At 43.9% G+C, this 15563-nt stretch overlaps 2 protein-coding genes and 1 long non-coding RNA gene across 5 annotated transcripts; 2 read left to right on the top strand and 1 right to left on the bottom strand.

Moving 5' to 3' along the window:
* Positions 1-995: 995 nt before the first annotated feature.
* pygma (phosphorylase, glycogen, muscle A) lies at positions 996-9273 on the top strand. The gene is made up of 20 exons (XM_044042352.1): positions 996-1312; positions 2823-2924; positions 4349-4427; positions 4536-4639; positions 4750-4881; positions 4969-5080; positions 5168-5250; positions 5855-5998; positions 6126-6218; positions 6305-6451; positions 6776-6939; positions 7036-7150; positions 7245-7346; positions 7514-7661; positions 7743-7801; positions 7879-8020; positions 8105-8312; positions 8497-8631; positions 8748-8814; positions 8909-9273. Exons 1-20 carry the CDS (start codon positions 1070-1072, stop codon positions 9056-9058), a joined length of 2529 nt encoding a protein of 842 aa, XP_043898287.1. The 5' UTR covers positions 996-1069; the 3' UTR covers positions 9059-9273.
* LOC122779761 lies at positions 1318-11368 on the bottom strand. 2 transcript variants are annotated; one of them, XR_006361605.1, is made up of 3 exons: positions 10580-11368; positions 10029-10141; positions 1318-1947 (listed from the first exon to the last, which is right to left on the bottom strand). It is a non-coding gene; the product is annotated as an uncharacterized LOC122779761 (long non-coding RNA). The 2 variants fall into 2 exon arrangements; XR_006361604.1 differs by lacking the exon at positions 10580-11368 and having other exon boundaries at positions 10029-10476.
* Positions 11369-11404: 36 nt separating this feature from the next.
* On the top strand, positions 11405-15329 carry slc22a6l (solute carrier family 22 member 6, like). 2 transcript variants are annotated; one of them, XM_044042354.1, is made up of 11 exons: positions 11405-11629; positions 11710-12199; positions 12284-12387; positions 12477-12631; positions 12793-12961; positions 13044-13167; positions 13259-13374; positions 13455-13669; positions 14075-14183; positions 14540-14743; positions 14829-15329. In XM_044042354.1, the coding sequence occupies exons 2-11, from the start codon at positions 11795-11797 to the stop codon at positions 14914-14916; spliced, it is 1689 nt and encodes a 562-aa protein (XP_043898289.1). In that variant the 5' UTR covers positions 11405-11629; positions 11710-11794; the 3' UTR covers positions 14917-15329. The 2 variants fall into 2 exon arrangements, with proteins under 2 accessions (XP_043898289.1, XP_043898288.1); XM_044042353.1 differs by having other exon boundaries at positions 11405-11633.
* The last annotated feature ends 234 nt before the right edge of the window (positions 15330-15563 follow it).

Below are 15563 nucleotides of genomic sequence, written 5' to 3'. Positions count from 1 at the left end.
GCGTCATGACACACAGTGTGTGAACCTCTGTTTGTGTTTGGTCTTCTGATTGTGTGTATTTGCCTTAATATCATGCATTCAGTGTGTGTGTGTGTGTGTGTGAATATGCAAATGTGAGTGAAGAGGGAGAGAGACACAGAGACAGACAGAGACAGAGACACAGAGACAGACAGTGACAGAGACAGAGAGACACAGAGACAGACAGTGACAGAGACAGAGAGAGACAGACAGAGACAGAGACACAGAGACAGACAGTGACAGAGACAGAGACACAGAGACAGACAGTGACAGAGAGACAGACAGTGACAGAGACAGAGACACAGAGACAGACAGAGACACAGAGACAGAGACACAGAGACAGAGAGAGAGAGAATACACTACGCAGGTGCATTCTCTCTGTCTCCCTGTCTCTGTCTTTGTCTGTGTCTCTCTGTCTCTGTCTCTGTCTCTCTGTCTCCCTGTCTCTGTCTCTCTGTCTCTCTGTCTCTCTGTCTCTCTGTCTCCCTGTCTCCCTGTCTTTGTCTCTGTCTCTCTGTCTCTGTCTCTCTCAGCCACAATTCTGCCAAACATGAAGAGAAAGACTTCACGGCTCCCGGACGTTGTCATGACTGTGTGTGTGTGTGTGTGTGTGTGTGTTCATAGTGGAATAATTACATATTCAAAATGACAATAAGACACAGAGTCACAATGATTCATGGCGTTCTAAGCTTTCAGATTGATGTTGTTTTTCATCAACAAAAGAAGAAGAAGACAGAGAAAACAAACGATGTTTTTATCTCTTAAATTTGACAAATCCAGCAGATTGAAAAATGAAATAGAAACCAACGAAACATCACTATGCTGTTAATGTTTTTAAGAAAATACATTTCTGACTAAATCACAGAGATGAACCTTTAAATGCCCCGCCCTCCTCCCTAATATACTCACTCTACTCCACCCTCTGCTTGATATTCATCCCTGTGCCTATAAAGAGCTGCAGCAGTGTGTGTGGTGTGCCTGGTGCTGTCGTACACTGATCTTCTCCCACAGACAGAGCTGTGAGCTGTCAGCTGCTTCATCTCCACACAACATGTCCAAACCCTTGTCTGACCATGAGAGGAAGAAACAGATCTCAGTGCGAGGCCTCGCCGGCGTGGAGAACGTTACAGAGCTGAAGCAAAACTTCAACAGACATCTCCACTTCACGTTGGTCAAGGACAGAAATGTAGCCACAGTCAGGGATTACTACTTTGCTCTGGCCCACACTGTGAGGGAGCACCTGATCGGCAGGTGGATCAGGACCCAGCAGCACTACTATGAGAAAGATCCCAAAGTAAGTTCAACTCACCACTGATTTATTTACCATGAATATCAAGGTACCACTCGAACACCTGTCAATAATTCCGTTACTCTGTCCTCAGTGTTTTCATTATCATGTCGTGTTGGAACTTTAAACATGATGCAAAGTATTGAGCTTAATGTCCTCCAGACTTGTGCTTTCTTTTTTTTTTTATTTCTTTTTTGACTGGAGTTTGACTCATGTGACATACAGAAGTCCAGTAGATGTAAAATCCCTTACAGTACACGTGTAGAATAACCTCTGATGTAAAACATGACATCATTTTCAGCCGGATGACGACTTCTAGTTCAGGCTCTGTATAAACACCTACTATAGGTGCACTTATGGCATTAAGTTGACTTGTACATCCCACACGCCACGTTCTGGCGTGTGGGATGTGAGAGTTACGAGTCCTGACATTTAAACTTCAGCCGGGCTCCTCTGCACGCTGCTGCGATGCTGCAGTTCCTTCAGTGTGTTGAAACATTAAACCTCTCCATGACTCTCTGTGGCCGTCCTTTCTGACCATAAGGCACATAGCCTTTACTGGTGTCATACGATCTCAGGCCTCCAAGGTCATCTGAGCTCATCTCAGCAACTGCAGCGGTATAAACAGCTACAGTCTGAACCTGGAAAGAACAATAGAAAGCTGGCATCAGTGGATTATTGCTCATAAATGTCATGCAACATTCTATGTAATCTCAATAAATGTCCCTGAAATCCAATCACATTTATTTATATGAACAATAATAAAATAAAAGCATTAATAACCAAATACAGGAATGACATTTCTGTCCTTGTGCGTTCATCCCAGTTGTAAGACACTCTTTAGAAAGCTGGCACTCAGAGAGAGTGTATCAGTGTGTCTGACTGAAAGGTCAAAGATGAACTCCTCAAAGGTCTCAACAGAAACACGTTATTATTGAGCGAAGCAAAGTTACTTTCCAAAAGAGTTTCTTTCATTCATATGTAAGACTGTAAAATAGTTGTGATTAGCATGATGAGCTGGAGCGAGGATTCAGGATCTTTATTTTCACATCCATCTGAACCACTTCTCCTCTTGTAGTACACTTGAACTGGGGCTCAGGCTGACCTTTACAGCGACCTCTACAGGAGCTATTTTTGCCTGGGCCAAAATGATGCTGTTATGCAATACCCCCACACCCCCACCCCTACACCACCACACCACCACCACCACCCCACCACCCCCAGCCTTTCCTCAGCCTGTGTCGGCCCCTCAATGTCAGAGGCATAGAAGCACTAAATGGCAAAGGCTAAACAGAGGCTCAAGTGGCACCTTTCAATGCAGCCTCAAGCTTAACTGTGAAATGTAAAGGTTTCCTTGACAGTCAGAGGTCAGCGTTACCATGACATTTGACATATAACATCCCAGAGTTTGAGTTTCACTGCCACAAACTGTAAACATGTTGTAAAATAATAAATAATTAAACTATATCCATGTTCATATCATCGATCATTTCTCTCTTCTTCTTACAAACTGCAGCGCGTGTACTACATCTCCCTCGAGTTCTACATGGGCCGCACCCTCCAGAACACCATGGTGAACCTGGCACTGGAGAACGCCTGTGACGAGGCCACGTACCAGGTACAAGCATCATGTCGTCACAGAACCCTCAGACTGTGAGGCCTGCAGCCATGAAACAGTTACTGAGTCTATGAAACAGTGACGGGGTCTATGAAACAGTGACCGAGTCTATGAAACAGTTACCAGCCCATGAAACAGCGACCGAAGCCCAGGAATAGGACTGGTTCTAGAAATAGATGGTTTGTGGAAATAGGGACTGAAGCCTGGTGAAACAGCTATGAGTTCTGTGAAATAAAGCACATGCTCCAGGAACAGGATGGTTCTTGTGAAATAGGACTCTATGGAAATAAAAGTATTGAGTTCCAGAAAGAGAAGCATGAAGTCGGTGGAATAGGATGGTTTGTGGAATAGACCGAGTCTATGAAACAGTTACTGAGCGTCTATGGTAAACAGTGACTGGGTCTATGAAACAGTGACCGAAGCTCCATGAAACAGTGACCGGTCTAAGGAACAGTGACCGAAGTCTATGAAAACAGTTACTGAGTCTATGAAACAGTGACCGGTCTATGAACAGTGACCGAAGTCTATGAAACAGTGACCGGGTCTATGAAACAGTTACTGAGTCTATGAAAATAAAGTGACCGGGTCTATGAAACAGTTACTGAGTCTATGAAACAGTGACCTAGTCTATGAACAGTTACTGAGTCGCATGAAACAGTGACCGGTCTATGAAACAGTTACTGAGTCTATGAAACAGTGACTGAGTCTATGAAACAGTGACCGAGTCTATAAAACAGTTACTGAGTCTATGAAACAGAGGACTGGCGAAACAGTTACTGAGTCTATGAAACAGTGACCTAGTCTATGAAACAGTGACCGAAGTCTATGAAACAGTGACTGAGTCTATGAAACAGTGACCGAGCCTATGAAACAGTGACTGAGTCTATGAAACAGTGAAACAAGCTCATTTCCTCATAGACCATCCAAAGAGTGCAGCTGTCCCCGGTGGACGACACACACTCATATCTACACTCTGTGTTCTTACACTTGCTATGAAAAGCATGTCAGAATCATGTTGTGTGGCGTGTGTGTGTGGCGTGTGTGTGTGTGTGTGTGTGTGTGTGTGTGTGTGTGGTGTGTGTGGCGTGTGTGTGTGTGTGTGTGTGTGTGGTGTGTGTGTGTGTGGTGTGTGTGTGTGTGTGTGTGTGTGTGTGTGTGTGTGTGGCGTGTGTGTGTGTGTGTGTGTGTGTGTGTGTGTGTGTGTGCGTGTGTGTGTGTGTGTGTGTGTGTGTGTGTGTGTGCGTGTGTGTGTGTGTGTGTGTGTGTGTGTGTGTGTGTGTGGCGTGTGTGTGTGTGTGTGTGTGTGTGGCGTGTGTGTGTGTGTGCGTGTGTGTGTGGCGTGTGTGTGTGTGTGTGTGTGTGTGTGTGTGTGGTGTGTGTGGCGTGTGTGTGTGGTGTGTGGTGTGTGTGGTGTGTGTGTGCAGTTGGGTCTGGACATGGAGGAGCTGGAGGACATGGAGGAAGATGCCGGCTTGGGTAATGGTGGCCTCGGTCGTCTTGCTGGTGAGCAAATGCATGAAATTCATAATTCATAAAGTCAAATCCATGGTTTTACTGATCACCGGGTCAGAGGTTGCTCTTTATTTCCTGTGCTTATCTGTGGTTTTTCAGCCTGTTTCCTGGACTCCATGGCTTCACTGGGCCTCGCTGCCTACGGCTACGGCATTCGCTATGAATTCGGTATCTTCAATCAGAAAATTGTCAACGGCTGGCAGGTTAGAAAGCTTCAGGCGTCATTTTTCCATCTTTCCTTTGTCACATAATGACCTGAGAAAGCCACTGAACGGCCTGTTTCCCCTCACTTTACATTAACGTCATGATCCAGGTGGAGGAGGCTGATGATTGGCTGCGTTACGGTAACCCGTGGGAGAAAGCTCGTCCTGAGTACATGCGCCCGGTGCACTTCTATGGCAGGACTGAGCATCACGCGGATGGCGTGAAATGGGTTGACACACAGGTGAACATGCACACACAGCGTTTGTCTGATGATCTGCAGAACTGAGACACTTCAACGTTACAGAGAATGCTGTGATTGTGTCGTCAGGTAGTGCTGGCTCTGCCGTACGACACGCCCATCCCCGGCTACAGAAACAACGTGGTCAACACCATGAGGCTGTGGTCAGCGAAGGCACCGTGTGAATTTAACCTCAAAGACTGTATGTGCCTGGTAAACAGTTCCACTTAAGCAACAGCTGTCAATGAGAACGAAGGGAAGTGATTAGTGTGCGTTTGCTCCCCCACAGTCAACGTCGGCGGCTACATTCAGGCGGTTCTGGACAGAAACTTGGCCGAGAACATCTCCCGTGTGCTCTATCCCAATGACAATGTAAGTAACTGCGTCTCGATCAGCTTTGAATCCACCACGTCATGCTCATTTTAACCTGGATTAGATGAGACGGGTAAATGTTGATAGGTTAAGACACAGTGAGCGCCACTGGTTTATCTTAACTCCACTGAGAGATGGATTTCCATCATTTGGACCACACCTAGCTGCTGCTGTTGCTGGGTGATCCTCCAGCTTCCCTTCAGGCTGCACTCAGACCTGACACCAGGTTCCAGCTCCCTGAAGGCCCAAGAAGAAGGATTTAGCCAGAGATAGAACTCGTGGAAAGTGTGGTCTTTTAAACCATTATGAACTAAACAGCCGTAAAATGGCAAATAAAAGATGACTGACTTCCATAAATATGTCATGCAATTATAAAGGAAAGTGAACATTTACACTTCATGCTCTAAAGTATACCATGTTAATTATAAATGGGTGCTATAATGATGATAATTGGACGATGACTTCAGCAGCTGAGCCCACATTTTTAACAGGAAATTGTAATAAAATGAAAAACATTGAGATTTTAATGAGTCACTAATATGCAAGGTAAGATTTTGTTTAATGTGGAACAGAATCAGACAAATGTGTGTGTTTTTATTGTCAGTTCTTTGAAGGGAAGGAGCTCCGTCTGAAGCAGGAATACTTTGTGGTGTCTGCCACCCTGCAAGACATCATCCGCCGTTTCAAGGTCTCCAAGTTTGGCTCCAGGGAAGTTGTTCGCACAGACTTCAACAAACTGCCTGACAAGGTAAAGAAAGAAACGCCCCCCATGCCTTCATTAAACTCTGTCAGTGTGTGTAAAACAGCACGTGTTCATATTTAAAATGAGAATCCACACGACATTATTGGATTAAATGAATGTTCTGCGCGTTCAGGTCGCCATTCAGCTGAACGACACTCACCCAGCCATGGCTATTCCTGAGCTGATGAGGGTTCTGGTGGATGAAGAGAAGCTGACGTGGGACAACGTGAGCGTTCATCCGTCAAACACAAATGATAAATGCATCAATCCTTGAAACTCTTTTATCTGTGCATGATGTTTGCTGGTGTGCAGGCCTGGGACGTGTGTGTGCGCACATGTGCCTACACCAACCACACCGTCCTTCCTGAGGCTCTGGAGAGATGGCCCGTCGACCTGTTTGCACATCTACTTCCACGCCACCTGGAAATTGTCTATGAGATCAACCGGCGCCACCTGGAGGTCAGTACGGCTCACTGCAACATGTTATTTTGTAACGTGTGGAGTGGACACGGTCTTTGTACAACAGCCCTGCTGTTGACTGAAGACGGAGGAACTTGTTAATCTGAGGTCCAGATCACATTCACCACTGGTCTGGACCTGGTACAGAACACAGTTTAAATATCACAGAACAAAGAAGTGTTTATGTTACTTTTGTCCGAAAAGAAATAAACAACATGAGATTTCTATTCCCTGCCCACGTTCTGATGTTATTTCATAAAAGCTCTAATATGATGATCTATGTTAATGTAGGAGTGTCCTGAGTGTGATGATGTTTGTCTGCAGAGAGTTGCTGCTAAATATCCAGGTGACAGTGGTCGTCTTTGCCGTATGTCTCTGATTGAGGAGGGAGGACAGAAGAGGATCAACATGGCTCATCTGTGCATCGTGGGTTCTCATGCTGTTAACGGCGTGGCCCAGATTCACTCTGACATCCTCAAAGCTACGATGTAAGTCCTCAAAATAACACCAAGAAAACAAGGAGGCCTTTGGTTTCATGTGCAGCTGCTTGTGTGTTCTAAAGTATTCGATGCTTCACTCTTCAGTTTCAAGGACTTTTATGAAATGGAACCTCATAAGTTCCAAAACAAGACCAACGGCATCACCCCGCGCCGCTGGCTGGTTATGTGCAACCCCGGGCTGGCAGAGGTCATCGCTGAGGTTGGCTGTGTTTTGTTTTTTTTTAAACCTACACACGAGTTACTAAAATCTAAAATGTTAGTTTAGTTCATCGTTCTTTATGTTTTAAAATCAGAGAATTGGCGAGGAGTTCATCCGTGACCTCGATCAGCTGCAGCATCTCCGCAAGTACGTCAACGATGAGGCTTTCATCCGTGATGTCGCCAAAGTGAAACAGGTGACAAATTTCCAATGATGATCAGACTGCACTTTCATACAGCTCGACACACACATAAATGTGCTTTCCTTGGTCTGGAACATGGTTTCCATCTAATAACAGACACAATAACAGAAATGAAACCTCTCCGTATTTGTCTGAAGCAGAACATCTTTCATGTCATGCAGGAAAACAAGTTGAAGTTTGCTGTGCACTTAGAGGAACATTACAAAGTGAAGATCAACCCCAACTCCATGTTTGACGTTCAAGTGAAGAGAATTCACGAATACAAGCGGCAGCTGCTGAACTGTCTGCACATCATCACCTATTACAACCGTAAGTTGGTTTCCTCACTTATTGACATGATTTCAGGGCATCGAACACCTCAGTCCTTTAATCTCTTTATATCTACGTCAGGCATCAAGAAGGAACCCAACAAGCAGTGGACTCCAAGAACTGTGATGATTGGAGGAAAGGTTTGTAGTTTACAGGAAAGTGGGCTAGACAAATCCAGCCAACCTTCACTTGACACTCAGTCTCTCACTGACCGCAGGCTGCCCCTGGATACCACACTGCAAAGATGATTATCCGTCTGATCACGGCTATTGGTGAGGTGATCAACTACGACCCCGTGGTCGGGGATCGCCTGAAAGTCATCTTTTTGGAGAACTACAGGGTCACACTGGCAGAGAGAGGTACGGCTCTGTCCAAATGTGAGGCTTTTGATTTTCAGAAACAATCCAACGATCCGTCAACCTGCTGCTTTTGTCGTTGTGCAGCGATCCCTGCGTCTGACCTGTCAGAGCAGATCTCCACCGCCGGCACTGAGGCCTCTGGCACTGGCAACATGAAGTTCATGCTGAACGGAGCTCTAACCATCGGTACCATGGACGGAGCCAACGTGGAGATGGCCGAGGAGGCCGGCGAAGGCAACCTGTTCATCTTTGGCATGAGAGTGGATGACGTGGATGCTCTCGACCAAAGAGGGTGAGGAAGGAATGAACCGCATTTATCACTGATGATGTCACCACACACCTTCACACATGCTTTTTTGCTGGTACCTCTGTGCAGACCCTGACTACTCTTTCATGAATGGGCTGGTTACTATAGCAACAAGCTTGCGCTTCTGTTTCTCTAAATGTGTTGATTATTTATTTCTGCTCCTGCTTAGTTACCACGCAGAGGACTACTACAACCGCCTGCCGGAGCTCAAACAGGCTATTGACCAGATTGCTGGAGGCTATTTCAGCCCAAAGCAGCCTGACCTGTTTAAAGAGATCGTCAACATGCTGATGCATCACGACAGGTAAAGACATGTGACATGTGCAGCCAAGAATGCATGGAGCCAAGAAAGACAACTCAAAGTCAAGAACATGCCACGTGATAAAACAGAGTTTTCTTCATGTATTTTTCTCCTCACAGATTTAAGGTTTTCGCTGACTATGAAGATTACATCAAGTGTCAGGAGAAAGTCAATGAACTTTACAGGGTATGCTGGTTCACATAATTATAATGGATGATTGTCATTTGTATTCTGAGCTCACTCACTGATCTTGGTAACCATGATCTCATCGTCTCATCAGAACCCCAAGGAATGGACCAAGAAGGTGATCCACAACATTGCCGGATGTGGCAAGTTCTCCAGCGACCGCACCATTGCTCAGTACGCTCGTGAGATCTGGGGCATGGAGCCCACGCTTGAGAAACTCCCTGCCCCTGATGACAAGCATTAAACTGTCAGCACGACAACATGACAGGAAGTGCACGAAACGCCGTCAGTTATCATCGTTTGACTGACGCACACAGTTCATATGTTTCATGTCAGCATATGAACAACATCCATCGTCACTGTGGTTGTTTTCAGGGATGCAGATGGTGCTACGTAAAGCTGTGGATAAAGGAACCTTGTGATAATGTTTTTATTAAAAAATAAACTAACTAAAAAAAACTTCCGCTCCGATTCATTCTGAATAAAAAAACTTGTCTTTAACATCATCATGTTCTACTGTTGAAAGCATTATTAAGCACAGATTAAAGATCCACACAAAAAAGTTCATCAAGAATCAAACTTCACCTCAACTAAATCAGCGAGACACAGAAACGAGGATGAGACGACAAAACAAGTGGAATAGATATTTGCATTTTAGTAACGCACACACAAAATGAACCACATATTCAACTCTCAACATCGTTGCACAGGACGTTTATCAGCAGAAAATTAGCCTCAGTAAATCTGCCATTTCTTTGTAACCCTGCTGCACCATTATATATATATATATATATGTATATGTATATGTATATATCTATACACTGTATACACACACACACACACACATACATACATACAGTCAACTATCCCATCAACATACTATTAATAGAGAAACTAGAGTTGCATCTGTAAATGTCAGGAGAATCTAATTAAAGTGACAGTAACAGTGACATCACTGAATAACCATCAAAATAAAGTCATACCAGATATTAATTGTGATGTTTTTGGATAAAAAGTAGCGTCACATAATATTCACAATAAGATTATGAAACAATATAAATATCATTCACATGTTACACCAGCACAGACATCGGCACACATGCTGCAGACATGGCGCACACATACACACACACACACACACACACACACACACACTGAAGCTTTAAATGATGAAAATAGAACCCAGACATGAAAAGAAAATAAGATAATCTTACCTAATAACCTGGGACTGGCAAAGACTCTGGTGAGGCAGGGAGATTTATACACAGGTGGAACTCATAAGGTGCAGGTGAACGACATCAAGGCAGGAAAAACACAGGAAGTAAAACTAAACAAGGGAGGAAAACTACAAAATAAGATAACAAAACTTGCAAGGAAAACCATGTAAACAGAGAGTACAACAATAAAACTAAACGGCCAAATAAATGTAAACGTGTCTGGAGAAGCCAGGGATCAAAGTGCAGAGATCATGACAGAGATCATGGCTCTGCCTCCAATGAACACGTATTATTATTATTATTATTATTATTATTATTATTATTATCATGAAAATCAAATGTCTCATGCTACTGTGAACGCAACACTTTATTCTTCTGTGAGCTGCACGGAACGTTCACTGAGACAAAAGTGTCCTTGAATTTTCATTTTGTAAAGATTAACAGAAAATAAGACACAAAGAATGAGTACATATGTCACTGTGTGTGTGTGTGTGTGTGTGTGTGTGTGTGTGTGTGTGTGGGGTTAAAAGTCTAAAGTCTAAACTTACATCAAACATTGAACAGCTTGAGTCTAATCACTAAAGCACAGTTCTTTCTGCAGCCGTTTCTCCAGAGAACAGTGAGATGGACAGCGCTGCTCTCTGCTGTGTTCAAGAGGAAAACTCACAGCTCAGTCGTTTCGCTGTTTAAAAGGCTTTCTGCATTAGGCTCCGCCCACAGCTCCAAACACATCCAAATGTCCTTTCAGTCAGTTTTGAACTCTTAATAAAATGAAAAGAAAACTATTCCCTGAGATGATCCTGGAGCAGAGTTTCACAGCTGAAAAAACAAAGCGTTTGTTGTTTTGCTTTGTTGCATCTGCAGTTTCATCTCATGCTGATTATTACACAAGATAATAAAAAATAACAGGCGCACACAGAGCTGGAGCTACACGTTCTCACTGAAGTGCTTTATTCTTGGTGTGTGTGTGTGTGTGTGTGTGTGTGTGTGTGTCACCTTACCTCCGACTGTTATTGATTAAATGGTCAGCACATGGTCACTCATTGTTTTAACACAGGGTTAAGAAGAGAAAAGGTCATGGTGTTGAAATAGTTGAATATTTTCAGCATCTTGTGTCATGAATGCCAAACAATTGTAATTCCTCTTTTTCAAAATGGACACATCTTATTGAATACTTCTGTTGGATTGATGTTATGCATAAATCAAGTAGTAAACAACCATGAGAGACGAGAATAAAGCAGAAGTGCTGTGGTGTTCTGTGTGTCTGCACAGATCAGGACACAGAGACTTGTTATTAAGTAACATTGATAGGGCAGGGAGTGCATCTCAGAGCAAAGAATGGGGGATAGTTATAATCCTGCTGCTGATGCTGAAGTTCACTCGCTCACTTCAACACTTCAACAAACATTGTTCACGCACAGCAAGAACTCAACACTCAATGTATGAGCTGCTCATACTTTAAGAGGTTCTGATAATCCAAAGTTGAGAAAATCTGTTGGAATTTAAGAGCTGATTACACGTCGACACACTGCTGTTCAAGGACTCTCTCTGCAACACTTTTCCTGCATTTTAAAGTCTACTGACAGAAGACTTATTCAGTAGGTAAGTTACGATTGTTATGATCATAATCTCCAAATGTTCTCTTTTTAAAGAAGCTGATCTTTTCTTATTTTCACAGGTGCAAGAAAAACACATTTCAGTTTTGGAGCGTACCAACGGCGGGATCGAGCAGGACCCATCAACACTGAGGAAAAGACAAAACCATGGCCTTTAGTGACCTCTTAGAGCAGGTGGGCAGCACAGGGCGCTTCCAGGTCCTGCATGTGGTCCTTCTCTGCGTTCCTGTCCTGATGATGGCCAGCCATAATCTGCTGCAGAACTTTGTGGCTGCAGTGCCGTTTCACCACTGCAGAGCTCAACCAAACGTGTCTCAGTCCCAGCTGAGCCCAGAGGAAATGCTGCTGATTACAGGGCCACTGGACCAGGCAGGCAGGCCGCACAAGTGCCAGCGCTATGTGGCTCCACAGTGGCACCTCCTGGCAAACAATGGGACCTTCAGTTCAGGGGATCTGAGAGAGACTGAGGATGATCTGGAAGTGGGTCTGCAGGGATGCGATGATGGATGGTCCTATAACATGACTGCGATGACCTCCACGATCATATCTGAGGTTTTTCCCTCTTCAGTCCTTCACTGTACAAACAGAAATGTGCTGTTTTGTCACGTGTTTTAACTTGTGTTGCTTTGTCATCAGTGGGATTTAGTGTGTGATCAGCGCTCTTTGAAACAAATGGGACAGACAGTCTACATGGGAGGTGTGCTTGTGGGAGCTCTGCTCTTTGGTAGTCTTTCAGACAGGTAACATTTCCCGCATGCAGTCCACCACCCTGTCATATATGACAGCTCAGATATGAACTCACTTCTTTGCTCATTGTTCTGCCTCTCAGATATGGTCGACGTATTCTCCTTCTTATTTCTTACCTGCTGATGGCAGTGTCAGGAACATGTGTGGCGTTCTCCAGCTCCTTCGCCCTCTACTGCCTGTTCCGCTTTGGTTGTGGGATGGCGCTGTCTGGCAATGGACTCAACACCTTCTCTCTCAGTAAGAGGCTTTTAGTAAAGTTAAAGTAAAGACTAAATGATGAAGTATTAAGTGAACAGCAGAGAAGCTTAAAAAGACTAAAACAGAAGTGGATGACGAGGAACTGCTCATTCTAAATTGTCTAAAATCAATGAGTTCTTCTGTGATTATTCAACTTCAAGTTGTGGAGTGGATCCCGACCCGTGTGCGGACTGTGATTGGGACGATAACTGGTTACTGTTACACGATAGGACAGCTGATCCTGGTACTGATAGCCTACTTCATTCGGGACTGGAGGTGGTTAACGCTGGCTGTGTCTTTGCCCTTCTACGTCTTCTTCCTCATTGCATGGTGAGTTGGCTGCTACTAAAGTGCAAAGAAAAATTCGGATTGCCACTGCAGTTACTGAGTAACCAATAAAAATCTCATTTAGGTGGTTTCATGAATCTGCAAGATGGTTAGTCCTGAATAATAAGCCAGAACAAGCCCTGAAGAACCTGAAAAGTGTGGCTAAATTTAATGGACGCCATGAAGAAGGAGAAAAAATTGACATTAATGTAAGTGTTCTTGACGTGTTTGTGCTTTTCTGTGCACATGATTGTATTTCAAATACATTTGAATTGCGAGAGCTCTTTCTTTCATGGACAGATCCTGCAGGAGTCCATGAAGAAGGAGTTGTCCTCGGCTCAGGGCTCCTACTCTTACCTAGATCTGTTCCGGACGAGAAGAATGAGGACAATGACGCTCGCCGTTAGCATTGTCTGGTACATGTCCTGCTCATGTTGTTTATGAACATTGTTGAGCATCATGTGTGCCACTGAGACGACACTATGCACCTTTCTAGGTTATCAACCAGCTTCGCTTACTATGGCCTTGCTATGGATCTGCAAAAGTTTGGGGTGGACATCTTTTTAATCCAAGTGATCTTCGGTGCTGTTGACATCCCCGCTAAAGTTGTCATAACAGTGTGCATGAGTTTCATTGGAAGGCGTCCATCTCAAAGTGGTGTACTCATTGTTGCTGGGACTAGTATTCTGCTCAACCTGCTGGTGCCTCATGGTATGTTCAAACATATGCACAACATCCATCTTCTACCTTCTATCCTCCACCTTTCCTGTGGTGTACCCCAGGGATCGCTCTTAGATGCGTTACTACTTATTCTTCCTCCCTTATGTCGTATTACTGGTACATTTTATGTCATCTCTTATCACCGCGGATATTTAGCCACATTCTTTAAACTTAACTGTGACGTTTTACAGCTACGTAAAGATAAGGCCGAGCTCCTTATCAACGCTCGAGAGACAACATAGATTTGCAGGTTGTGCAATCTATTCAGTGTCCTGCATATACATTGTGTAACGTCTTCTACTTTTACAGTGTACTAACTAAATCAACTTTACTCGTCATATACATGTTTGTATATGACGAGTGAGTGTGTGATTTATAAGTCTCTTCTCTGTGCAGAGAAACAGCTGATACGCACGTGTCTGGCTGTTGTGGGTAAAGGTTGCCTTGCTGCATCATTCAACTGCTGCTACCTTTACACTGGAGAACTATATCCAACCATCATCCGGTAAGTCTCATGTCATTCATTCATATTTTTTTATTAATGTATTCATTTTGAAAGTGGGTGCAAAAAAAATCGCATTTTATTGTGTGTTTATTGACGTGTATCTATAAATGGGATTCATGTCACAGATTCATCTGTGCAACACTCAAGGATATAACTTCACTTCCCAAATCTATAACAGTTGTCGACTAATCGACTAACACAAAGTTTCTTTGGCAGCTGAAGGACTGCGGCGTGTGCTGCTGTTAATCTACAGCAGACAGATTAAGATTAACAATATCAGCAGCAGCAGCAGCAGCAGCAGCTCATGTTCTAGCTCATGTTCAGCACTAACATTAGGAGTTGACGTGTTCCCTCAGACAGTCGGGCTTAGGCTGGGCGTCCATGATGGCTCGTGTGGGATCCATGGTGGCACCGATGGTGCTTCTCGCTGGAGACTTGGTACCCTGGCTCCCAGGTCTGATCTATGGAGGAGCTCCAGTCCTCAGCGGAGTGGCTGCGATCTTTCTTCCAGAAACACTGGGCTCACCTCTTCCGGACACAATACAGGATGTGGAGGACAGGTATATATATCATGGACCACAATGTTAATGGCACACAGGAGGATATAATGTAGACTTATATTTGCATTTGAAATGTTCAACACAGGGGATCTGGGAGACGTCCCAAAAAGTTGTCAAAGGAAACCATAATCCTGCAGAACATGGAGACAGACTTACTGAAGCTGCCTGCTTAAGGAAATCTGCTGAACACATGGAGCTGCAGTGTTACTCTTGGACGGCTGCAAAACAATCAGACCAAACTTCATTTGTTGTACAGTAGCTTTGAAAAGACCAATGATGCTTTTGATTTTAAATCTAAATGTATTAAAAATAGTCCACCAGCAACCAGGTATACACGTATATAATGTTTGTGTCAACCTGCAATAAAAGACCACACTTAGATTCTACAGGATTCAACCAACACTTTCAGGATATTTCTTTCCCTTTAGTCTCAGTCCCGCTCTCTTCATTCTGTCTCTGCTTCACTTGTTTCGTCGCTGTCTACAAAGTTGCTTTCAGATTTGACCCTGAAAAGAAGTGAAAAGTCATATTTGTTGCAGGATTGATTCACCATCTCACCATGTAGTAAAACTGAAGTCTAAATGCTTTTGTGTTTCCAGCGTTCATTCATTCATTCATTCATGCTTTTTGGAGATGTAGCTAAACATTTAGAGCAAGAGGCCAGAAAAGTAGTCCATGTGTTTTTGACTCTAATCTTTTGTAAATATTCAAAGTTCTTTGTTTTACTTGTTAGTAAATCTGATTGTTTAGAGGACAAAACAAGTCTTTTTCACCACGTTGTGCGATTACCAGTGGATGCTAGGACCAGGACTCAGAGCTG

This window comes from Solea senegalensis, linkage group LG13 (genome assembly GCF_019176455.1).
Source record: "Solea senegalensis isolate Sse05_10M linkage group LG13, IFAPA_SoseM_1, whole genome shotgun sequence".
NCBI lineage: Eukaryota > Metazoa > Chordata > Actinopteri > Pleuronectiformes > Soleidae > Solea > Solea senegalensis.
Note: the sequence above shows the minus strand (reverse complement) of the source record. Positions and strands in the feature narration are given on the sequence as shown.